This window comes from Saimiri boliviensis, chromosome 7 (genome assembly GCF_048565385.1).
Source record: "Saimiri boliviensis isolate mSaiBol1 chromosome 7, mSaiBol1.pri, whole genome shotgun sequence".
NCBI classification, from domain to species: Eukaryota; Metazoa; Chordata; class Mammalia; order Primates; family Cebidae; genus Saimiri; species Saimiri boliviensis.
The window spans coordinates 12,967,235-12,993,509 of NC_133455.1; the positions used below are offsets into that span (position 1 = coordinate 12,967,235).

A 26,275-nucleotide genomic window follows, 5' to 3' on the forward strand; every position below is an offset into this window, starting at 1 on the left:
TAAGTCTTGTTGGTTCTACCTTTAAGACATATATCCAATCTAACCTTCAACACCTCCATAATCAAAGCTACCATCAACTCTACCTGGGGAGTCACTTCTTCATCCATCTCTCTGCCTTCATCCTCAGCTCCTATAATCCATCTTCCCAGAGTAACTAGAGTAATCTTTTAAAAGTTGTTATCAATCAGGTCATGATGCTCCCTTGCTGAAAACATACCTCTGGCTTTCCACACCCTGAATAAAATCCCCAGTGGCTGGCAAGGCCCTACGAGATCTGGCTGCCGATTACCTCTCTCATCTCCTCTCCTAACCCTTCCCAAGCTGACCACACCCCAGTCACATCAGCCTGCTTTCCACTGTTCCTAGGCTTTTACATGTTGTTTTCTCTGCCAGGAATACTCTTTTGCTCCTTTTTATCCTGCTCAAACTTCACCTCCCCAAAGGTTCCATCCTGAGAATCCTATTAAAAATTGAGTTGTCTCTACAGCTACCACTTTCTCCTCCTTACTTGGCTTTATTTTATTCATAGTACTACCACTAGCTGATTGGTCTATGTATTTCCTTCTTTACTGTCAACTTCCTGCATTATTTTTGGACAGAGAATTCACCTTGTTCACTGCAGTAGTGCTGTCACTCAGAACAGTGACTTCACACACCGTATGTACACATTATAAATATATGTTGAATGATTTTTTAAAAATTAACATAAAGATATATACATAAAACATAATGTATATATCTTTGTTAATTTAAATTATATAACATAAAGATAACTACATAAAACAAATATGTCTTGCTTAACAATTATAAAGCAAACACCCACATAATCCCCACCAAGGTCAAGAAACAGAACACTGCCAGCTTTCCAGAAGCCTCCTCTCCAAGCACCACTCCATGATAACAGCCATCCTCCCCCACTACCACACACATTCCCCAGGTAACCATTATCTTGACTTTTGTGATGATAATTACCTCAGTTTTCTTTATAGTTGTATTACGTACACATATAGAATGATAGGTTTTGCAGTCTTAATGAAGGTAGATATGAGAAGGGTACAGACTATTTAAACATTCTTGGAGGCAAGACGATAGTATCTATTACAAATTGAAACGTACATACCCTTTGACCTAGCCAACCTGTTTGTAGGAATCTATCCTAGAGAAATGTTAAGAGTGCAAAAATATATGAACAAGGATGTTCACTGCAGAAGTGTTTGTAACACTAAATCATTGTAACCAACACATATGCCCTTCAATAGCATGGCTGTTACACTAACCATGGTACCTCCATATATGCTATAAGGACTACTATATACAACCATTTAAAATGCCCTTTAAAGAAGTCCAAGATATAGTAAGAGAAAAAAAAATTAACAAAACCATTTTGTTTAAAATGAAAGTAAAAATGGCTGGGCGTGGTGGCTCAACACCTGTAATACTAGCACTTTGAGAGGTGGAGGCAGGAGGATCACCTAAAGCCAGGAGTTTGAGACCAGCCTGCCAGTATGGCAAAATCCCATCTCTACTAGAAATATAAAAATTAGCCAAGCATGGTGGCACTCACCTGTAATCCCAGCTACTTGGGAGGCTGAGGCACGAGGATCATTTGAACCCAGGAAGTGGAGGTTGCAGTGAGCCAAGATTGTGGCACTACATTCCAGCCACTGCACTCTGAGAGACAGAACAAGACTCTGTCTCAAAAACAAACTAAAAGGAAGCAAACTAAGTAGAAAAGTTATGTACAATGTGTGTGTGTGTGTGTGTCTGTGTGTGTGTATCACATATGAAAAATTAACACCAAACTGTGACTAGTATTTTCTTTGGACGAGGATCATGGGAGATTTTCACTGTTTACACTGAACATTTCTCAATTGTCTCAATATTATTTTACAGTGAATATGAATTCTTTTGCCATCAGGAAAAACAATAAACATTTAAAAAATTTAAAAATCCATAAAACTTAAACTTCAGATAGAGGCAAAACCAGAATTTCTGAATATCTAAATATTAAGAACTATTCAGTAAAGCTAAGTTCCTTAGAAACCAATCCTATCCTAGCCAGATAAACCAAAGTTCATAAAAAGAACACCCCATTGGGAGCCAATCTTTCACAGACGTAGATTTCAAACTTCCTGGCTTCACCTGAACTATAATGGAGCTTTGTTTCTTTCTTTCTTTTTTTTTTGAGACGGAGTTTCGCTCTTGTTACCCAGGCTGGAGTACAATGGCGTGATCTCGGCTCACCGCAACCTCCGCCTCCTGGGCTCAGGCAATTCTCCTGCCTCAGCCTCCTGAGTAGCTGGGATTACAGGCACGTGCCACCATGCCCAGCTAGTTTTTTGTATTTTTAGTAGAGACGGGGTTTCACCATGTTGACTAGGATGGTCTCGATCTCTCGACCTCGTGATCCACCCGCCTCAGCCTCCCAAAGTGCTGGGATTACAGGCTTGAGCCACCGTGCCCGGCCTGTTTCTTTATTTCAATAGTCTTTCCTTCACCAGTCTTTATATTCCTCCAGGTATCTCTTGGTCTAATTCCTTCTAGTTTAAAGCACAGTCTTTCGATTCTCCTGGCCTTGGACCTAGGCCTAACTTTCTGTTGAATGTTCTTTATCGCCTCCCTATCTCAGTGGTTCTATAGTAGAAACCCTTCTTGGCTTCATTCAGACTCTGAAACAGCCCTTTTTGTACACTGCTCGCAATACAGCTTTTCCCTTTGGGTATTACCAAATGCCACAGTGACGAGGCACATGACCCCAATCCCGGAAGTGAGGAACTGGGGAGATGTTTGTTAGAGACACTTGTAGCACTTGTAGCACTGCGATGAAGGGAAAGGGATGATGGAAGGGGCTCTGGGAAAACAAATGCAAAAAGAATATGGCACAATACCTAAATAAATAATAAAATAAAAAATTATTTTAAGGTGAATTCTCAAGAGTTTTACTCTTGAAGACGCCATCAAGGGTGCACAGTGAGCCATTATATATCCTACGTGAGGCTCTGTTCAGAAGCAATCACCATTCAGCTTTCCAAAATAGAACATCTGGCTGCCTCCTTCTCCACACTACAGACCATTTGGTGCCTGAGAATAGGTAAGATCACACAGAGTTGGAGACAGGGAGTTCTTTTTTCCAGTATATGCTCCCAGGACGGACAGGAAAGCCATAATGATACCTAAACCCAAATTAATGGCCAATCATTCCATGAGATGAGAATTTTTTGTAAAGAGTAGCCGGGAGGCCAAGGAAACCAATGAGATTTATGTAAATGCTGGACGAAAGAATCAAAGAAATATTGTACTATATTTTAGATATTATACATTTCACACTTATAAAAACACATAAACACTGTAAGAAAAGCACGCCTTCTACTACCTCTGCTGATTATCTTGTCTTAGGAGAATCTTAATTCACTTCAAAATACTTAATTCCTCTGGTTCCTGTACACTCAGTTAATAAAATGCTATCTAAACTTGCTGCTGATGGAAACCCCAGGGGCCTGTCCTGCTTGAAAAAGGGAAAAAGCTACAAAACTCACCAAGAACCTATATTCAAGGCCAGAGAGGATAACAAAAATCTAGATCTAGTAGAAATGTTATCCTCCTACATTCTTTTGGGAGCAGCTTATCAGGATTTTCTATAAGAAATTAGGCAAAGCGAACAAATTATAAAGACACGGCTTTAGTAAAATAGCCATCAACACTGAAACAAATCCTTACCTTCATATGCTGCTTAACATAAACACATTATCTCATTTTTCATTTCAATACTACTTGTATGAGGCATTTTTTTTTTTTTCTTTTTGAGATGGCGTCTCACTCTATCACCAGGCTGGAGTACAGTGGCATGATCTCGGCTCACTGCAACCTCCGCCTCCTAGTTTCAAAAGTGATTCTCCTTCCTCAGCCTCCCAAGTAGCTGGGACTACAAGCACGCCACTACGTCCAGCTAATTTTTATATTTTTAGTAGAGATGGGGTTTCACCATGTTGGCCAGGATGGTATTGATCTCTTTACCTCATGATCCACTCGCCTAAGCCTCCCAAAATGCTAGGATTACAGGCGTGAACCACATCGCCCAGTCCAGGCATAAATTTTGACACCCATTTAAAGAAAAGGAAACTGAGGCACAAACAAGGTCACCCAGTTAATGAGTAACAAAGTTAAATCCCAAGCTCTGTGAGTTTTTGCTATGTCATGTTGAGATCTGCATTTTCCCTTTATCTCTCTTGGTCACCTATCTTTCATAGGGCTGAGTCTGCTTTAGCTCATGTTATTTTGTAACAGGAACTTAGCCCCCAAGAGATCTTAATTTCCCCTTTAATTTTTCTAGTTTGTTGTATTTATTCTGTAAGTCTCCATAAGAAACACTTGCTCAAAATATGTATTAAATGTTTTCAAACAAATAAATCACTAGCCAGGGCTCTCTGGTTGAATCTTTCATGAATAATGAATGAAAACACTCAAAAATATAAAAATTTTTATGAGGATAGAGATTCCCCTCCCAGTTGCTGAAAAAGGTTTTAGAACTGAATCAAAAGTCCTGTTACTGAGCTGGCCCTGTGAAGTGATTTCCTGAACTGTCCAACTCTTACTTCCCAGACAGTCAAATGGTGACTGGATTCTCCAGATGAGAAACCTGCAGGCAAGATGTTTAGCTCTTTGCTTTTAACAAAGTTAAAAACCTGAATCCTCACCTCTCACAAACGTTCTGGTATTTCCCTGCAACTATTTTCCAAGTTAGTAAGCATCATTTTCTTTCTCTTTCTCCCGCTCCTCTACTTTTCCTTCTTCTCCTCCCTTCCCCACTGGTGGCACTTACTTCCCATACTCTTGTGAGACATGGTTTTTCCACTGGACACAAACTAGCATAATTTCATACAGCATCACCCATCAAATTAGTGGAAGATCCATGAATTTATAAAATGCTCCCCAATCTATGCTTTTCCCTAAGACCAAAGCACCAAACACTAACCATGCAGACAAGGCAGTGCTCTCATGAGAACATTAGTGCTGAGGGATGATATCAGAGAAATTCTTTTTTCTCTGGTGACTGAAGAGTTAGTAGTTTCATTTTCAATATACAAGAATGACTGAGGTACAATAGTAAATCCAAGTCTTAATTTTCTAAAATAGGTGGATTTATAGACCAGGGCATTAATAACATTCCTGCATTTATTTAAAAGATAGGTTCTGTATTTAAATTATATTTCCATCTATTTAGCCTCAACCTACTTCCTTGAAATGATTTTACAGTCTTGACTTTGGTTAATACTTCCATTATTCCACCTTAGAAAGGTACAAATAAAGGTTTACTAAATGTGGAAATAAAACAAATTTTCAATACAGATACACTTTTCATATTTAAACAATACAAAAAATGTACATTCACAAATTCAACATCAGTAAAAAATCAACTGCTCGAAAAATTTTCCCTAAGCTTAAAAAGTTTAAAGACAGTAATATTTGAACTAAATGAATTAACACAATTTTGCCAGTGATAGACTTTCTCTAGGTAAAGGAATCACGAACTTTGAGAGCTATAAAATGTCAGAAATCATTAAGCACAACCCCTTCATTTTAAAAATGAGAACACTCCCAAGTTAAGTGACTGTCAAAGTCTGTGGCTTGTTAATCACAAGCATGCATCTTGGCTCTTGCCCATAGTTCAGTAATACCAAAGTTCTTGTAGATAGAAGATACTTAACTTTGGCATAAAAAATTAGTATTGCTCTTATCATCTATATGACTTACATTAACAGAAGCTCCATTTCAACTGGCTTTTTTTTTCTTTTTCTTTTTCTTTTTCTGAGACAGGCTATCACTCTGTCACCCAGGCTGGAGTGCAATGGCACAGATGATCACAGCTCCCTGCAGCCTTTACCTCCTGGGCCCAAGCAATTCCCCGACCTCAGCATCCCAAGTAGCTGGGACCACAGGCAGGTGTCACCATGCCTAGCTAATTAAAAAAAATTTTTTTTTTGTAAAGATGAGGTCTCCCTATGTTGCCCAGATTGGTCTCAAGTGATTCTCCCACCTCAGCCTCCCGAAGTGCAGGGATTATAGGCATGAGCCTCCGTGCCCAGCCTATTTCAACTTTTAGTATTTTATATCTTAAATTCTTTATTTGTGACTCACCCTGCTGAGCTGATCCAATAGCCTTTGGTTCTGTTCCGACAGTTCCTGGACAGCCCGTGTTTTTTCTCGATCTGCTTCCCGCAGATGAACCTGCTGCCTCTCCAACTCATCCTGTAGCTGCTTGACATCACTTTCCAGCTCTGACACTCGGCCTTCCCACTCCCCTTCTCGGTTCTCAAATCGTCGTCTCAGTTCATGTTTCTCTTGCTCTAAGTGCTGGGTGAAAAGTGAAGAGGATTTAAACACTGATAAAAATTCTACAGCCTTTTATTTTTTCTCTCCATGCTCTCCCAGCCAGTGAACACAATAAAACACCCTGCCACACAGGACAAGTTACTCAATTCACGGCTACAAAAATATTTCTTCTTTCAGAGCAGGGAAGAGGTTGGTTTCACAAAGAGAAAGCCATTCTTACTGAAAATACTTAAAAGTTATTATGTTTATTCCTATCGTTAGGCATAAGGTTCTATACTTGAGAGTTCACTTGAAATTTGCCAGTCATCTGATTAATTGGTAAACTACACATTTAAACAATTAAAAATGAGCCCCATAACCAAAATCTTCAATTTATTTATTTATTTTTTGAGAAGGAGTCTTGTTCTGTGGCCCAGGCTGGGTGTGATCTCAGCTCACTGCAACCTCTGCCTCCCAGGTTCAAGCAATTCTCATGCCTCAGCCTCTCGAGCAGCTGGAATTACAGGCACGCACGATGATGCCAGGCTAATTTTTTGTATTTTTAGTAGAGATGAGGTTTCACCATGTTGCCCAAGTTGGTCTTGAAATCCTGGCCTCGGTGGATCCTCCTGCCTTGGCCTCCCAAAGTGCTAGAATTATAGGCTTGAGTTACCGTGCCCAGCCCTCCTCTTTTTTTAAGGAGGCTTCCTTTGGAGTCTCCTATTATGCGTGGCATACCAGGCTCTTACTATCACAGAATTTCTCAGGGATGAAAAGAACTCTAGAGATCTTTTCAATTAATCATCTCTTCTTACAAATGAAGCCACAGAAGAGGCTAAGTGACTATCTCAAGGTAGGTACTAGTAAATGGCAAAGAGGGGATTTGTGTCTAAGTCAGTTGACTCCGTTTGGTTCTCTAAGTCACAGTCACAGCTCAATAAATATTTGTTGCTATATATGACAATGTAACTTAAAATCATTAGGGCAAGTTCAGGTTCAGGGCTACTTAAATCATGGCTCATTAAGTCTTGCATATTTATTTCTGATACAATCATTCATTCTTGAGCACCTACTATGAACCAAGCACTGTCCTAGGGACTTTTTTTTTTTTTTTTTGGAGATAGAGTCTTACTCTGTCGCCAGGCTGGAGTGCAGTGGCACAATCCTGGCTCACTACAACCTCTGTCTCCCAGTTTCAAGCGATTCTCCTGCCTTAGCCTCCTGAGTAGCTGGGACTACAGGTGCACACCACCACACCCGGATAATTTTTTTGTATTTTAGTAGAGACAGGGTTTCACTGTGATGGCCAGGCTGGTCTCAATCTCCTGTCTTTGTGATCCACCCACCTCAGCCTCCCAAAGTGTTGGGATTACAGGCGTAAGCCACTGTACCTGGCCTTGTCCTAGGGACATTCTAATGAGCAATACAGGCACAGTCCTTGCCTGTATGGAATTTTCATCCTAGTGGGAGAGACTGATAAATTGCGTGTGAAAGACGGTATGCAGGAAAAGTATATACGGTTTAATGTAGCAGCTCAATAAAATAAGATTCTTTTGGATTGAAAAAAATAACGACTCTTTGTGTTTCTCTGAGATAAATACGCATGCCTCTTTTCAGAGGCAAGTATGTTCTCCTACTTAAAAAGCACAGTATGTACAACAGTCAAATCTATACTTCGAGGACTCTAAGAAATGTAAGAGAAAGTAATAGTCCTAAACTTCTGGTGCTCTCGGAAACATTCTAGTGTAACTGTTCAAAATACACCCACCTGGAACCCAATTCCTGAGACTGTGATTCAGTTAAGAATAGAATGAAGTCTAAGGCATCTATGCATGTGTATATATATCTGTATATGTGAATATACTGGGTTCTACAGGAAATTCTGACACTGAAGGCTGACATCAAGCACTAAGATTGTTTGAATAAACTAAAGTGTACATATGAATCTTCTCTTTCAGACTACTCAGCCATCTCCTTACCTTGGGAGGCTACCCTCTTACTCTACTGAAGTACTCACCACTCAAAATATTTTTTTGGAATGCTTTTTTTGGAAAGCCTAAAGGGGCAGCTTACAATCATGCAAGAAAATGAGTTCCATTACTTCACATGTGAGGTGTGTCTAAAAAATGAGATTATCTACTTTCATCCTGCCATGTTATTCTCCTTACTTTGTTAAGTGACTTTCAAATGTTTCTGAAAGTCATTATCCCCAAAAGATGAAAATGTATCATGATTGAGAGCAAAGGAAGGTGCCAAAAGATAAAAACAGTAATCCAAAATTAACATTCTGAGCACATTAGCAAAGGCAGTTTTCACTGAAAACTCCCAAGTTGACAACTTTAAGGGGACAACTCATCTGGATATAGCCACTCAAGTGTACCTGTGGAAAAAGACACATTATATTTTATACAGTCTGTTTGGAGCAATGTGGGAAAAGAAATGACAAGGGAGGGTCTTCTATTCATCAGTATGAGAATTTTTTGCTCTATGCATCCCTCGTATTGCTTAACTTCCAAAAATGAGAATGTTTAGTCACTGTAGAAACTTCAGCAAGATGGAATGCAGAAACAAATGCTAATTGCAATCCTAAAATTGTGATACTTGGTTTTACTGAATTTTTTCAAAATGAAAAAGATTGAGCAGAAGGCAATGGCAAGAACTCAGTAATCACAGTGTTACTGAGAGGCCAGATAAATTAGGCTTGTGTTCTAAAAGAACAGAGTGACTTAAAAATATTCAGCAAACAGCTGTTAGTGAAGAGCCCAACCAAGCAACAAAAGCAATCCAATTCACTTGGGGGCGGGGCTGAGGACAGGTGGTGCTGATCAGTCTATTCAGTCCTTGTATTTCTTCGGACATGAGACAAACTTCCTACTTCATGTTTCACAATTCTTTGACAAATTTCAGGCTTTCCTATTAATAAACATACAGAATTTACCATTTTGTACAGAATTTGGCATTTGCTCTACTCTGAGAAAAGGAAAGTTTCTCCTAGAATTGTATTTTCAATTAAGTGTTAAATTAGCCAGAAAATTCTAGGGAGATTGTCAGGAAGTGTGAAGGTCAAGTTCTGCTTATGTGCTCCTTCGTTTCTCAGTGTTATGTAGTATTTCAGAAAGTTAATATCAAAATTGTCAAGGTCATCAAAAATAGGGTCAAGAAACTGCCAGTCACAGCTAAGAGGAGCCTACAGTGACACAAAAACTAAATGTAATATGGTATCCTGGAACAGAAAAATGTATTAGGTAAATGCTAAGATAATCTGAATAAACTGAAGACTTTAGTTAGTAATCACTTGAGTACTGGTTCAATAATTATGGCAAATGTACCATACTGTTCTAAGATGTTAACAGGAGGAAGCTGGGTTCAGTATATATGGAAACTCTCTGCATTATCTTTCCAGTTCCTCTGAAAATCTAAAAAATAGTCTATTTAAAACTAAAAAAAAAAAAAAAAACCACCCCAAATTAAGATTAGCCTACCTAAAACAGGTTTTTATAGACATGGATTCTGCAAAAACAAAAAAAAAACCCAAAAACCAAAAAAGTGACACTATGCTCAGAAGTCCAGTGCATGATTCTTTAAAAATACAAAGAAAAAATACTGTTCTTTAAGAGGTCCAAGAACTGAATGCAAATGAGAACCCGCGGGTTTTCTTCCCTAAATCTACTAGTGACTCCCATTACGTACTCATTTTCATCTTTTTTTTTTTCCTTAAAAAAAAATAGTACTGGACTAATGAGAATTGGTCTGGCTTAGAAAGGAGGAGGAAAACATAACCGAGGGAAGAGAACGACCTCTGCAGTAAAGAGATAATCCACTCAGCCACGGTGGGAAAAGGGAGATCCTGTACATTAACAACAAACATTTAATTCCTGAAGAAAAAAAGTCTATAAATGAAGTTGCTGTCTTCTTCACATTCTGGAGGAAAAACTAAGGACATGGCTGGATATAAGTTTTAAAAGCAAAAGGGCTAATTGTTGATGAAAATAAAAACTTTTAAATGTCTTCAGAACTTTAAGCATCTGGGCCCGGCACGGTGGCTCATTCCTGTAATCCCAGCACTTTGGGAGGCTGAAGCGCAAGGATCATCTGAGGTCAGGAGTTCAAGACCAGCCTGACCAACATGGTAAAACCCATCTCTATAAAAATACAAAAATTAGCCAGGCATGATGGCAGGGGCATGTAATCTTAGCTGCTTGGGAGGCTGTGGTAGAGAATCATTTGAATCCAGGAGGCAAAGGTTGCAGTGAGCTGAGATCATGCCATTGCATTCCTGCCTGGGCAACAGAGTGAGATTGTCTCTCTCACACGCACGCACACACACACACACACACACACACACACACACACACGAGGCTGGGCACGGTGGCTCATGCCTATAATCCCAGAACTTCAGGAGGCTTAGGTGGGTGGATCATGAGGTCAAATCCATTCTGGCCAACATGGTGAAACCCCATCTCTACTAAAAATACAAAAATTAGCTGGGTGTGGTGGCACTCGCCTGTAGTGACAGCTACTCGGGAGGCTAAGGCAGGAGAATCGCTTGAACCCAAGAGGTGGAGGTTGCAGCAGTGAGTCAAGACCGCGCCACTGCACTCCATCCTGGCGACAGAGCAAGACTGCGTCTCAAAAAAAAAAAAAAGAACTTTAAGCATCTGATTCAATGAATGAGTAATAAAATAAAATATAGTCACTTAAAGAGCGGAAAAAATGACCCAAACCCTACCGTGTTTCCAATTAACCTGAATTTTTATTTTAACCCCAAGAGACATATAGCTAAAAAAACTTCTGTATTAAACCACTGAAGACTTTAAATATTAACAGTATGCTTTTAATGACAAAATAGTGTAGCATCAACAGTGTGTATCTGACATGAAAAAACAAAATACTGAGTTTTGGCACACAGAACCAGAGAGGTATTTACTATTAATTAATGAATACGTATAAAATACCTTGAAAATGCCTTGTTTGTCCTGAAATTAGAAATGTGTCAATTTTGTAGTAGAGAAGATGGGACTAAAATAAAACCAGTCACATTATTCAACAGTGAAACTGGCATTCTCTCAGTCCACTCACATGTTTATCTTTCAAACTACCCTGTAAGAAAACATGTTTGACTCCAAGTGTCTGACAGTTTGTAGATTATAAACTTTTTTTTTTCTCTTCTGGTCAAGTTTTCTCATGAATAAATGCTTCTTGAAGTATTGGTTTTATACTCCCAAGTATTTGATTTAATTGAAAATACAGGCCAGGCTTAGTGGTTTCTCCTGTAATCCCACCACTTCGTAAGGCCATGGCAGGAGGATTACTTGAGCCCTGTAGTTTGAGTCCAGCCTGGGCAACACAGTGAGATCCCATCTCTACAAAATATTTTTACAAAATTAGGCATGCGTGTAGTATGCGCCTGTGGTCTCAGCTGCTTAGGAGGCTGAGTGGGAGGGTCACTTGAGGCTGCAATAAGCTATGATCATGCCACTCTACTCCAGCCCGGGGGAAAGAGGGAGATCTTATCTCAAAAAAAAAAAAAAAAAAGAAAAAGAAAAAAGTAGAGTAGTTTGTGTTACACTTTAGAAAGCAATTTGTCTAAACAGACATTCTAAAATCTATGTTGTTCAAAAATTGTTCTGTGGGGAAAATTCAACTGCAGATGTGAAATGCAACAGTACTCTGTAAACCAGGTTTGTCACTCTCATATTAACACTAGAAGAATTAACAAGCAAATGATGATTAATAGAGCAAACTCTATTATATCTTTAATGTATATTTTTATAACTTTAACGTTAATTTTTTATAATTTTCAAACATACCTAGAAGAAATAACTGACTCCCCTCATCACTGAGTTTCAACAATGATCGATATTTGATCTTTAAGTATATGCTAGTTATATTCACACTGTTGTACGACTATCTCCAGAACTTAAACTGAACTTTTCAAACTAGAGTTCATATGCTGACCTGCAGAGGAATTAAGGTTTTAAAAAATAGTTTAAGAGTTTTAAACTATTGTTGTCCATTAAGTAAATAACAAAATGTCAAAGACAATTTATTCTTTTACAATATAACCTCTTTTTGTTACAATTCTGAAATCTTTGCCCTTTGTTGAAGAAATGTATAAAGACTCCAGAGAGAACCCAGGATGTGTGTAACCGCACACTCGGGATTACCATGAAATCTGTCACTAATCAAACTGATACAGGGTTCCTTTCAAGTTAGCTGTCTCTTCAATCAAGTCCTTCACTGAGGAAATTTCAAATCACAAGTATAAATCTCTGCAGTTGTGCTTCTTTACAAAGTCGTATAATTGAATCACACACACACACACACAAAGAAGGCTTTTTATTTCTAGACCCCTAATTCAAGTGAAAATTAAACAATTCAATTCATTAGGTTGCTTTTTGGCAGTCTATCTATAGGTTTCACCAACGACTTTTCAGAGGTATCTCAGGAGTTCATCGATTAGCAGACCTAGTTAACAGGCCAACCAAACTACAGGGCACTCACCGGTTTCCTTTTTTATCCCGAATTTACTTTTATGTCGTTGGACTACAGACACACTTAAATCTCATTACAGAGTATTTCTGAGTTTACACTCTGACTGTTCAACCAGTAGCAGTGATATGAAACTGGATTAGGGTCAATTTCAAACCTCATTCAGGTCTGTACTATTCTCTTGCTATAACTAAGAATGAAAAGAACTGGTTGCAACCAAACCAGGTAACAATAACAGCAAAAGCACAGGCAGAATAAGTCACAGACAACTCCCTCTCCCCACCCCCTGCCCCTTTTTTTGCAATCTAATATTTAGAAATGCTGGCATTCTATACTGCATTCAAGGGCCTTTTCTAGTTAAGGGCAAGAAAACAACTCTGAAAGACTGTCCCAGGGAATTGGCAGAGATAGTACAGATACCTACAGAGGTATTTTTAACAGAAGTTAAAGTAATATGGTTCTCATAGGTTGCATTTGGTCATTCAGCTGCAAGCCTGAAACCCAGAACACATAAAAGTACTGTTTAAATACACATAAATACTGAGGCCCAAATGAAATCCACTACCAGCGGTCACATGTTGAGCCCTGGCTTGCCTGATTTCTGCAACAGAACCACATTTCCTAATCCCTGAGCATTTGAAGGCTATATAAAGCTCCTTTAGGGGCACTTGTTTCCCACAACTCTGAGCTGCTAGGAAGTTAAGACAAGGGCAACTAGAGGCCTCAACACCCAAACTGGAAAGCTTTAAGCTAACACCCTGATTAGAGATTAACTACTTCTCTGAAAACCTGGAGCGTATTTTAAATGCTTCCCGACTTTCTCATTTCTGTGTGCAGACATCACCTCAGTGCTGTATAAATTAGTCATACTGTAAGCTCTATTTTAGATGCTGGGTACAGTACATATATAGAACGGCCCACAGCGGCTGCAGCCAGGCATGGACCCATTTGCCGTGAGCGGGATGGGGAAGTCAAGCGGGTTGAAAAGAATGCCCTGAGCTGATAATCCGAAATCCTCCATCCTACCTCCCGCGTTCATTCCAGGAGGTTTTCTGTGAGGTAGGGTGAGCAACGAAGTGGGGGTGAGTGGCTCCCCAAACTGCCCAGGGCCGGGCGCACGCCCGGGAGGCCCCTGCTCCCCACCAATCCCGGGCGGGAGGCACTCACCTCGAGCTTGTCCGTCAGCTCCTTGTGCATCTGCTCGTACTGCCGGCTCATGTCCTGGTTCCTCTCGAGCAGCGCCTTGCCCAGCCGAGCCGCCAACACTAGATCCTTCTCCTTCTGCCGGATCACCGACAGCAGCTCGGGGTCCTGGGCGGGCGGCGGCGGCGGTCCGGCCCCCTCAGCCAGAGGCCCAGGCTCGGCCTGAGGGTGTTCCCCGGGGTCAGACGGCCGCTCCCCGGCCGCCAGCAGCGCCAGCTCCTCCTCTAACGCCAGTTCCAGCTCCCCGGAGCCCCCGGGGAAGGAGATGAGGGCGGCGGCGGCGGGACTCCGGACTGCGTCCCCGGCCGCGGCGGGCAGCTCCATGCAGCAGGCGCTGTCCGGCTCGGCGGGTGCTGAAGCGCGGCCGGCCAAGCCCAGGCAGAAGGCGGACATGGCCCGCGCGCGCGGAGCCCGCAGCGGTGCGGCCCGGCCGGCGCGCGCCAGGCTGCAGGGGGGAGGGGCCCCGCCGCGCCGCCCTGCGCCCCGCGCCTCGCCTCGCGCCGCGGCACGCGCCCCCCGGGTCCCCGCGAGCCCTGGGCGCGGCGCGCGCCGGCCCGCCCCTCCCCCGCGCCGACGGCACGCGCCCCCTCCCCCGCCCCCGGGCTCAGCTGCTCACGCGCGAGCTAGAGGAGGGGGTAGCAGCGGAGGCTGCGGTGGGAACTGGAAGGCTGGGAAAGGGAGGACTCGGGAACGGAGACTGAGGGACGGCGAAGCGAGGAAGCGAGGAGGAACGCCGCCGCCGCCGCCGGCTTCTCAGCCGCCCTGTTGCCGCTGCCGCCGCTGCTGCTGCTGCTGCCGCCGCCGGCCGGGCAGCGCCTCACGGGGCGGGCTGCGCTCCGCGGTCGCCGCGACGCTCGCTGCTGCTGCTGCCGGCGGCCGCTCTCTGCAGCCGCGCTCCATGACCCTCGGCTCGGCGGCAGCCCCAGCAGCAGCGGCGGCGACGGCGGCTGCTGCTGCAGGGGCCGAGGCGGCGGCTCCACATCGCGCACCGCGCAGCCGGGGGAGCTCCTTCCTGCCTTCCCCGGCTCCTCCCGCTCACCGGGCCGGGCGCGCCCCGCCCCGGGCTTCCGGCCGCGTCCCCTCGCCCCGCCCCGTGCCGGCGCCTGACGCGCGCGGGCACCTGTTCGCCCCGCCCGCGCGGGATTCGCCGGCTCGCAGGTCTCCTCAGCCGCGCCCAGGTGGCGCCGGCGGCCTTAACCCCTGCGCTGCCTCACGCCCAGGAGGCAGACGGCGCAATCCTAACAGTCCCGGCCGCCTCACCGGCGCGGCCTCGCACCCAGTTCGGGGCGCGGTTCCGCCTTCAGCCTCGCTTTCACCTCGGGTGGGGCCACGCCCACAGCTCTGGCGCCTCGGGGTGTGGCCTCGCTGCCACCTCGGACGAAGCGTGGCCCCGCCCACCGCCTCCTGCTCACCTCCGGGCGCGGCTCCGCCCCCGGCCGCTTGGAGGTCGGGGCGCGTCTCGGGGCCACGTCGCTGCCTGTCTGGTGGTCTCTGGGCAAAGGGGACTGAGGACGTTCCTCCAAGACGGGTGGCTCGGCCCCGAGAAACACAAGCCGTCACGAAATTTAGGTCTGGGCCCCCAGGAGAACTAAGCAGTCAGGAGAGGGAGCCCTAGAGAGCAGTAGGAGGAGGGAGGACTTCGGAAACCCGGCATCTTTATGCTGATGACTCAGGGATATGAAGGACCAGATGCTTCGCAGATCAGCAGCCCCGAGAGAAAGGGTTTCTGCGGAGAAATAACGGAAAACAACTGCTCACAGATGGGAATACGAAGCAAAGAATCTCCCTAATAATAACTACCGCTTATTCGGCACTCAGTGTGTGCCATGTCCGTGTTAAGTGCTTGATCGTCATTATTTTAGATAATCCTCACAAGAACCTTATAAAATCAGTACTGCCACTTGTCATTTTAACAGAGAAGGAAATTAAAGACTGAGAGATGGCGTCATCTTCCCAGGTCATTACAATTGGTAGAGTCAGGATGGAGATCCAGCCAGGCCGACTCCAGGGATCACGTGAATTATTATTCTTTATTTTCTTCACATAGAAGCAGTCTGCAGGAAGATAAATGGTCTTTTGTGACCGAGATGGATTGGGTGGATGTGGAAGGAACGCTTCCTGAATGACTAAAGCAAGGCTTGGAGAGACTCCTGGGTGACTTCCGGTCAGTCCTTGGCGTTGATCTCGGTGGTGGTGCTCCGTGTCTCCTGTTTTCAGAAACAATCCCATCTAAAGCTAGAATTCCTCCCTATTGCTTCCTTTTCCTCTTGGACAGACAACCCATTTTTTGCTTGGATCATGCCTTTCTTCTTTTCATCCCAGTGAGATGGAAATTTCAGGACATCAAGAGGCTGAAATGGGTCAAATGGTTTCTCATGGTTTTTATTGCTTATTAAATTCAGGGACTAAACAATATTCAAGTTTTAACATCGTTACGGTAAGACTGAAGGCCAGAATCTGAAAAACTCCTAGACCTCAGGGCTGGCATCGTTCACTTGTTGACTGGAAAGGAGACTGAAAATTGAGGGGTTCCTACATCAATCTTAAAGCTAAATTTCTGCGGTTGACCTTGGTACCATTCCAGCAAGGAAATGTTCTAACACTTTTTATTATGACCTTCCACCTTAAGCTCAAATTGTGGGCCCTGGTGAGATCCAATCACCACTCGCCACTCGCCACTCCCTTTGTCTTATTTGAATCACAGAAGGACAAATTTCTCCCTAATCTATCTGGAGACACATCAGGAATAAACAGGACCAGGCTCTGTGGCTAACGTCTACAACCTCAGCACTTTGGGAGGCTGAGGCAGGAGGATGGCTTGAGCCCAGGAGATCAAGACCAGCTTGGGCAACATGGCAAGATCCTGTCTTTACACCAGCTGGGTGGCTCATGCCTATAACCCCTGCACTTTGGGGAGGCCAGAGTAGGAGGATCATGTAAGCCCAGGAGCTTGAGACCCACCTGGACAACATGACAAAAACCCCATCTTTACAGAAAGATCCAAAAAAATTAGCCAGGCATGGTCGTGCATGTCCATGGTCCCAGCTACTCAGGAGGCTGAGATGGGAGGATTGGTTGAGCCAGGGAGATCAAGGCTGCAGTGAGCCGTGATCACACTACTGCATTCCAGCCTGGGTGACAGAGCAAGAACCTGTCAATAAATAAATAAATAAATAAAGCAGGGAGTATTTCAGCTCTTTTTTTCTTAATGCAGACATGCAGCCTATCTTTCAAAAAAGGACTTTGTTTGCCTTCCTTGAAACCAATGGTCCTAATCTATTCCACTTACCTGTTATTACCTGTTACTGTGAACACGAACTATTACAGTACTAACTCTAGCTTTTGAATTTCCTCCCTAACAGTGTTCCACTGCTGAACCTTACTGGGAAATGATCATTTCTTACAGTAGGTTTGGCTCTAAGCGCTGTCTTCTTGGGATAATCAGCCCAACTTTGCAGAACTATTTAAGATAGTGGTTCTTAAGCTTTTTAGTCTCAGAATCTCATTACACTCTTCTGCTGGCTATGGTGGCTCACGCCTGTAATCCTAGTACTTTGGGAAGCCAAGGCAGGCAGATCACCTAAGGTCAGGAGTTCGAGACCAGTCTGGCCAGCATGGTGAAACCCTGTTTCTACTAAAAATTCAAAAATTAACTGGGCATGGTAGCACATGCCTGTAGTCCTAGCTACTTGGGAGGCCGAGGCAGGAGAATTGTTTGAACCCAGTAGGCGGTTGCAGTGAGCTGAGGTTGTACCACTGCAGTCTAGCCTGGGCGACAGAGTGATACTTGGTCTCTAAAAAAAAAAAAAAATATTTTCGGCCTCCCAAATAGCTGGGACTACAGGCATGTGCCACCACACTTTTCTAATTTTTGTATTTTTAGTAGAGACAAGATTTCACTATGTTGGTCAGGCTGGTCTCCAACTCCTGACCTCAGGTGATTCACCCGCCTTGGCTTCCCAAAGGGCTGAGATAACAGGTGTGAGCCACTGCACCCAGCCAACAAGTTATAGTTTCTTAAAGATTAGTTGCAATGTGAAATCTAAAACCATGTCAAGGAAATCCATTGATCTGTTTTTCACTTTGAATGGATTTTTTTCATGCGTGTGATTGATTGCATAACAGGGAAAATGAGTTATGCAGATCTTATAAATATTGTCACGTGTCATTACACAATATCAGCTGAATCACATTAATATCACTGCCATTGATCTCATCATAAAAGTCTTTAAGTATTGGGAAGCTATTCAGCTTGAGTTTTACTAGTGGTAACAAATATTTTCAGTTGTTTCCTTGAAGTAACAGACTTACTTCATTAATTCTTGAGAAAATGTCTGCCAAATACCCAAATCTGAATACCACAGTTTGTGTCATTTATTCAAGTAAAAACGTGTTCCATGAAAAATATGGCTAGTTAATTCCCAACTCAAATGGAGGTACAAGTGCTTCACCTTAAGATGACAATCATACTTCAGCATACAGCAGAAGTGCTTTATGGGTACTTCCCATTTCATCACATGAAATATTAGAAAGATCTGGCTGAGGATGGTGGCCGATGCCTGTAATCCTAGCACTTTGGGAGGCAGGCAGATTACAAGGTCAGGAGATCGAGACCAGCTGGGCAACAGGGTGAAACCCCATCTCTACTAAAAATACAAAAATTAGCTGGGCGTTGTGGCACGAGCCTGTAGTCCCAGCTACAGGCTTTTTTTTTTTTTTTTTTTTTCTGAGACAGAGTTTCACTCTTGTTGCCCAGGATGGAGTTCAATGGCGTGTTCTCGGCTCACCGCAACCTCTACCTCCTGTGTTCAAGCAATTCTCCTGCCTCAGCCTCCCGAGTAGTTGAGATTACAGGCATGTGCCACCACACCTGGCTAATTTTGAGACACGGTTTCTCCATATTGGTCAGGCTGGTCTTGAACTCCTGATCTCAGGTGATCCGCCTGCCTCAGCCTCCCAAAATGCTGGGATTACAGGCGTGAGCCACGACTCCCAGCCACACTATCTCTTTTAATCCTCAAAATAATCCTATAATGGTAGTGTGTTACACCAATATATGCTAGTACATGATACTATGATGCTAGTGCTAGACGTGACTGTCTCTAAAGGACTTGCTCTTAGTTACTCTGTCACACTTCACATTTTTTTTTTTTTTTTTTGAGACGGAGTTTCACTCTTATTACCTAGGCTGGAGTGCAATGGCACGATCTCGGCTCACCGCAACCTCCACCTCCTGGGTTCAAGCAATTCTCCTGCCTCAGCCTCCTGAGTAGCTGGGATCACAGGCACGTGCCACCATGCCCAGCTAATTTTTTGTATTTTTAGTAGAGATGGGGTTTCACCATGTTGACCAGGATGGTCTCGATCTCTTGACCTCGTGATCCACCCGCCTCGGCCTCCCAAAGTCCTGGGATTACAGGCTTGAGCCACTGTGCCCGGCCCACACTTCACATTTTAATACATTCCTTTAAAACATATTTGCATTAGTGTTAGTTTTAGTACCTGAATAGTCTGGTATACTTGAGTATGACCACAGTTTACATACTTACTTAACATACGATGGGTGAATTTCCACATAAGGGTTATTACATCACTAAGGGCAAAACATGACATTTTTTTCTTCTTAGAAATCCTGATATTTACAAATATGACAACATTTACCCGATTTCCCCAAGTTGTTTATTAACATCTTGGTCTGTGAAAATTGGAAAGTGTAAAACACAAAACATGTCCAAAAAATTTGTTTTTGAAAAGCCAAGTGTTGAAGAAACATGAGGAGCTGGTGAAATGTGTGATAAAGCAGTTATATGCCTGATATTTTCGTTGAGCAATGATGTATGTGTGTGTTTGAGCACGAGCAGATGCACACGTGTTTTAAGTTGTATATTTTGTTTATGAACTAGTCATGGAAACAGAAAAGTCTTGAAAATTTGTAAAATGTTACCCAAAGCACTTTATATTTTTTAGAGAGGGGTGATCTCAACATTTTGCAAAATGTGATGTGTATACCCCTGGTGGTTCTCAAGTTGGTTTTTAGGCTACAAATATTAATATCAGTGGCTGGTGTTCACTGGAGTCAGTCTTTTTTTTTTTTCCTGAGATGAAGTCTCACTCTGTCGCCCAGGCTGGAGTGCAGTGGCACAGTTTCAGCTCACTGTAACCTCCACCTCCTGGGTTCAAGCAATTCTCCTGCCTCAGCCTCCTGAGTAGCTCGGATTACAGGCATGTGCCACCACACCTGGCTAATTCTTTTGTATTTTTAATAGAGACCGGGTTTCCCCATTTTGGCCATGCAGGTCTTGAACTCCTGACCTCGTGATCTGCCAACTGTGGACTCCCAAAGTGCTGGGATTACAGGCATGAGCCACTGTACCCAGCTTCTGGCGTCAGTCTTGAACAGACATCCTGCCCTGCCTGATGTGGGGAAGTTCCTTCTCTGCTACTCAGAAGGTAAACAGAAACCTCATCTTGTCCCTACATGGATACACAGTGTGCGTTCCAACTTCCTCTTCTCCAATCTCTATCCTTTCCTATCAGCATCCCTGCCCAACTTTTCCCTTCCAAGTGAGAACTCCCCACTCCCAAGGTCTAGCTGCCCTGTTACCTCTGCCCGTTATTTTCTGATCACTCTCATTTCCATCCTCTGACCCATTTTTCCTTCCTTCTAATTAGGCATCTCCAGTCTTTCCCCTTAATATTCATGAACCAGACTTCCCAGGCTGCAGCTAGTTCTGCCACTTAGGATGACCTTGGACCTCTATGCCTCAGTTTCTTCATTTATAAAATGGGGATAATGATAGTACTTACCTGGTAAGGTCAGTGTTCAGACAGAAATATTTCAGTTATGTACAGATCTTAAAAATGAAGCCTGATAGGCCAGGTGTGGTGACTCACTCCTGTAATCCCAACACTTTAAGAGGCCAAGGTAAACGAATTGCTTGAATTCAGGAGTTCAAGTCCAGCCTGGGCAACAAGACAAAACCCTGTCTCTACAAAAAAAAAAAAAAAAAAAAAAAAAAAAAAAAAAAAAAAAAAAATTAGCCGGGCTTGAAAAATTAGCCGGGCTTGGTGGTATGTGTCTGTCGTCTCAGCTACTGAAGAGGCTGAGATGGGAGGATCATCTGAGGCCAGGAGTTCGAGGCTTAAGAGAGCTATGCACCACTGCACTCTGGCCTGAGTCACAGAACGAGACCCTGTCTCTAAAAACAAACATAACAAACAATCTGGCCTTTCTGAATTAGATCTGTCATTAACCAGCTGTGCAGCTATGAACATTTGCACAAGATATTCAATGTGCCTAGCCTTTGGCTTCCTTATCTGTATGGTAAGAAGTTGGCCTGGTAATCACCTCCTTTATGCTCTAAACCAATAGTGCTCAACGGAAGGTGATTTATTTTTTAAGCAGAGTCTCACTCAGTCACCCAGGCTGGAATGCAGTGGCACAATCTCAGCTCATTGCAACCTCCAGCTCCTGCCTCAGCCTGATTCTCCTGCCTCAGCCTCTTGAGTAGCTGGGATTACAGGCACATGCCAGCACGCACAGCTGATTTTTGTATTTTTAGTAGAGATGGAGTTTCACTACGTTGGCCAGGCTGGTCTCAAACTCCTGCCTCAAACTCACATGATCCACCTGCCTCATCCTCCCAAAGTGCTGGAATTACAAACGTGATCCATAGCTTGGTCCGGGGGTGATTTTGACCTCCTCCTAGTACCCTGGAGATATTGGGCAATGTCTGGAAATATTTTGGGATGTTGTAACTGGGAGGTAGGAGGTGCTATTGGCATCTAATGGATGGAGACTAGAGATGCTGCCAAACATCTTTTAATGTCCAGGACAGTCTATCTGGCCCCAAATATCAACAGTGTCAAGTTGAGAAACCCTAGTTTAAAATGACAGGCTTTGGGACAGGTGCAGTGATTCACACCTGTAATCCTAGCACTTTGGGAGGCCAAGGTGGGCAGATCCCTTGAGGTCAGGAGTTTGGGACCAGCCTGGTCGAAGTAAAAAAAAAAACCCATCTCTACTAAAAATACAAAAATCAGCTGGCGTGGTGGTGTGCTCCTGTAGTCTCAGCTACTTGGGAGGCTGAGGCAGGGGAGTCGTTTGAACCTGGGAAGCAGAACTTGGCAGTGAGCTGAGATTGCATCACTGCACTCCAGCTTTGGTGACAGAGATTCCATTTCAAGAAAAAAGAAAGAAAGAAATGACACAATGACAGGCTTAGGCCAGGCACAGTGGCCCACACCTGTAATTCTAGCACTTTAAGAGGTCAAGGAGGGTGGATCACTTAAGCCCAGGAGTTTAAGACCAGCCAGGGCAACATAGTGAAATCCTGTCTCTACAAAAAAAAATCTAAAAATTAGTCAAGCATGGTGGCCTGTAGTCTCAGCTACTAGGGAGGCTGAAGTGGGAGGATCACCTGAGCCTGGGTAGGTTGATGCTACAGTGAGCTGTGATCACACTACTGCCTTTTAACCTGGGTGACAGAGCAAGACCCTGTCTCAAATAAATAAAATAAAATGACAGGCTTCTACAACTTAACCATGAGGTTTGTTGTCTGAGAAAGATATAAATGGGTCACATACACGATGGGCTATGATGTGAGCCCAGGGATGCTTTGGCTGCTTTTAGGAATTCTCTTCTGGAAAACCAGCCCAAAACAGAGCCATACCACATAGGCAAATAAATAACCAAAAAACTCCTCTGCTTTGAAGCGATTGTTCCCAACATTGACTACATTACTTTCTACTCTCCCCTACCCTCTTGTTTTTTGAGACAGAGTCTCGCTCTGTTGCCAGGCTGGAGTGCAGTGGTGAGATCGCTCACTGCAGCCTCTACCTCCCAGGTTCAAGCAATTCTCCTGCCTCAGCCTCCTGAGTAGCTGGGACTACAAGCACGTGCCACCATGCCCAGCTAATTTTGTATTTTTGGTAGAGACGGGGTTTCACCACATGGACCAGGACAGTCTCGATCTCTAGCCCTCGTGATTTGCCCGCCTCAGCCTCCCAAAGTGCTGGGATTACAGGCATAAGCCACTGCTCCCAGCCACCCCCACCCTCTTATAATAATTTGGTGGTCGCCGTTGCCCAAATTCATCAGAAAATGACTGCTTTATGCTCAGGTTGGCTATTTTTGGTTCTTTCGATGCCCACGTGTAGAAAGATTTGTGGTTTCATTTTCTATGTGCTCATATTTTTCTGCTTCTTTTCAATGATCTTGGCTCTAAACACATTGTCGATGTGTTTTGCTGCATATAACATTCATCTTGAGCTATTTTAAAACATTTCCTAGTTTTATTTCATCTCAAGAATTTGCCAAACATTTGTTTTATCTTGTTCCTTCCGCATTACATTCTGGTTTAATCTGCTGGCAGGCAAGTTATTTATACCTATTGATACTGCTCATACTAACACTGTTTCTTAAGTGAATTTCCTCCCTTTATTTTTCTTTGTCAATTTCAGAGTAAACTGATTATGGAAATTATCTATCATCCAGTTTCCAGAATAACTAAAAACTTTTGCTGGTGGGTAGGTGAAATGTCTTGTGAATCTGTTTTCCATGGTTTGTGTTAGCATTGCTCCTGCTATCCTTCCTACTTCATGTAAAAAGCCTTTATGGGCTTCTTGGTGCCTGCTTCTTGGTGCCTCCTATGATCAGAGGAATTGTTGTCATCTTCTGAAGGGTCAAAATTTAATTGCGTGATCTAGAGAATGTGGCTGTGTTTGTGTAGGATGCACATGTGTAGATGTGGAATATATATGCATATTAAGAATTCTGGGACGATAGTGTAATGCAGCTATCTTAATAATTTTTCCATTAAGAAATTTATATACTTACATAAAAAAATTTTTTTTTAATTTTTTGAGATGGCATCTCACTCTGTTGCCCAAGTGCAATGATGTGATCTTGGCTCACTGCAGCATCCGCCTCACAGGTTCAAGTGATTGTCCTGCCTCAGCCTCCCAGGTAACATGTGCAACCACACCCGGATAATTTTTGTATTTTTAGTAGAGATGGGGTTTCACCATGCTGCCAGGCTGGTCTTGAACTTCCGACCTCAGGTGATCTGCTCACTTTGGCCTCCCAAAGTGCTGGGATTACAGGTGTGAGCCACTGAGCCCAGCCTTATATATTTTAGAGACAGGGTCTTGCTCTGTTGCTAGAGCAAGACCCTGTCTCTAAAATATATAGCCTTACACCAGGCTTTAGTGTAGTGGCATAATCACTGTAGCTGTGAACTCCTCAGCTCAACCAATCCTTCTGCCTTAGCCTCCCAAGTAGGTGGGACTGCAGGCATGTGCCACCATGCCAGTTAATTTTAAAATATTTTTTTGTAGAGACAGGGTCTCACTATGTTGACCAGGCTGGTCCCAAAGTACTGGCTTCAAGCAATCTTCCCGTTTTGGCCTCCCAAAGTGCTGGGATTACAGACATGAGCCACCATGCCCAGACAGAAAAATAATTTTTTAAAGTTTCTAAACTATAAAGAAATCTATCTATAGTTCAAGACCAGTCTGGTCAACATGGTGAAACCTGTCTCTACTAAAAATACAAAAGTTAGCCAAGCGTGGTGGCTCATGACTAGTCCCAGCTACTCAGGAAGCTGAGGCAGGAGAATCACTTGAGCCTGGGAGGTGGAGGTTGCAGTGAGCCAAGATTGTGCCACTGCACTCCAACCTGAGTGACAGAGCATATCTCCATCTCAAAAAAAAAAAAAAATTTTTTTAGAAAACCTTTCTTAGCCGGGCGCGGTGGCTCAAGCCTGTAATCCCAGCACTTTGGGAGGCCGAGGTGGGTGGATCACGAGGTCAAGAGATCGAGACCATCCTGGTCAACATGGTGAAACCCCGTCTCTACTAAAAATACAAAAAATCAGCTGGGCATGGTGGCGTGTGCCTGTAATCCCAGCTACTTAGGAGGCTGAGGCAGGAGAATGGCCTGATCCCAGGAGGCGGAGGTTGTGGTGAGCCGAGATCGTGCAATTGCACTCCAGCCTGGGTAACAAGAGTGAAACTCCGTCTCAAAAAAAAAAAAAAAAAAAGAAAACCTTTCTTATCCTCAAAGAGTATCCCATCAGTGTTTGTGTAAGAGTACAGGGAAAATGGACATGGCCTCACCAAGGCATATCTGTGACTCATACTATAGGACTTTTAATATAGTGGTTAAGAACATGGTTTCTAGAGTAAGCTCTGGTTTCAAGTCAAGGCTCCCTCAGTTACTAGCCAGAATAACCCTAAGGAAGTTAGTTAACCATTCTATGCCCTATGTAAGTAAATAATTTTGTCACTAGTGGATCTTACGGCCCAGCACAGTTCCTAACATGTAATAGGAACGCGATACTTTTCTTTTTGAGACAAGGTCTTACTCTGTCATCCATGATGGAGTGCAGCGGCACAATCATTGTTCACTGCAATCTCTGCCCACCTATGAGTGAGAACATGCGGTGTTTGATTTTCTGCTCTTGTGTCACTTTACTGAGAATGATGGTTTCCAGTTTCATCCATGTCCCTACAAAGGACACGAACTCATCATTTTTGATGGCTCTGTGGAGGCAGGTGGATCACTTGAGGCCAGGAGTTTGAGACTAGCCTGGCCAACATGGTGAAACCCCATCTGTACTAAAAATACAAAAATTAGACAGGCGTGGTGGCACATGCCTGTAGTCCTAGCTATTTGACAGGCTGAGGCAGGATAATTGCTTGACTCGGGACGTAGAGGCTGCAGTGAGCTAAGATCGCACCACTGCGCTCCAGCTTGGGTGACAGAATGAGACTCTGTCTCAAAAACAAAAAACAAAACAAAACAAAACAAAAATATATATATATATATATATGTATATGAAATAAATATACACTGTATCAGAATAGAGAGATACTATCACCCCTAAGTCAAAGTAAGGCTTGAATTCAAGGGTTCGATACAATTAAAAGGTTTTTTGTCTATCAGGAGGGGAGTTGGTTTATTTGGAAGAATAGAAAAAGAAGCATCACAGAGATTGGGAGTCCTATTAAAACATGGCTCAGCAATGGATTTCTAGTATTACTGACTCATTGATGAGGCCAAAGAGTGACAAAGTATATCTAAAAAGCTATATTGAAGGATATTTTCTTAGAGCATTCATCTAACTCTCCTTGTTCTAATTACATGCTCCTTAAGATGTGTTCTAATCAATTTGACTTCTCTGACTAAAAAGGGAGAATGCTTTTGACCTGCCAACATTAGAAATTTGGTTTTTGAGAGTTTTATTTCTTTTTTTTTTTTTTTTTGAGA

The 26,275-nt window shown here is 43.4% G+C and overlaps 1 protein-coding gene across 3 annotated transcripts in view; it reads right to left on the minus strand.

Annotated features, from left to right (window-relative positions):
* Nucleotides 1-15,133, minus strand: part of BICDL1 (BICD family like cargo adaptor 1) — a 110,841-nt gene extending 95,708 nt beyond the window's left edge. For all 3 annotated transcript variants that reach the window (XR_012518332.1, XM_003932191.3, XM_010342820.3), the window contains exons 1-2: nt 13,969-15,133; nt 6,136-6,351 (exon numbers count right to left, since the gene is read on the minus strand). Coding sequence is in view for 2 of the 3 variants with exons in the window: in XM_003932191.3 (XP_003932240.3) it covers nt 6,136-6,351; nt 13,969-14,397 (645 nt within the window). In the remaining variant the exon portion in view is untranslated. The remainder of the gene's footprint in view (nt 1-6,135; nt 6,352-13,968) is intronic.
* Between the last annotated feature and the right edge of the window lie 11,142 nt (nt 15,134-26,275).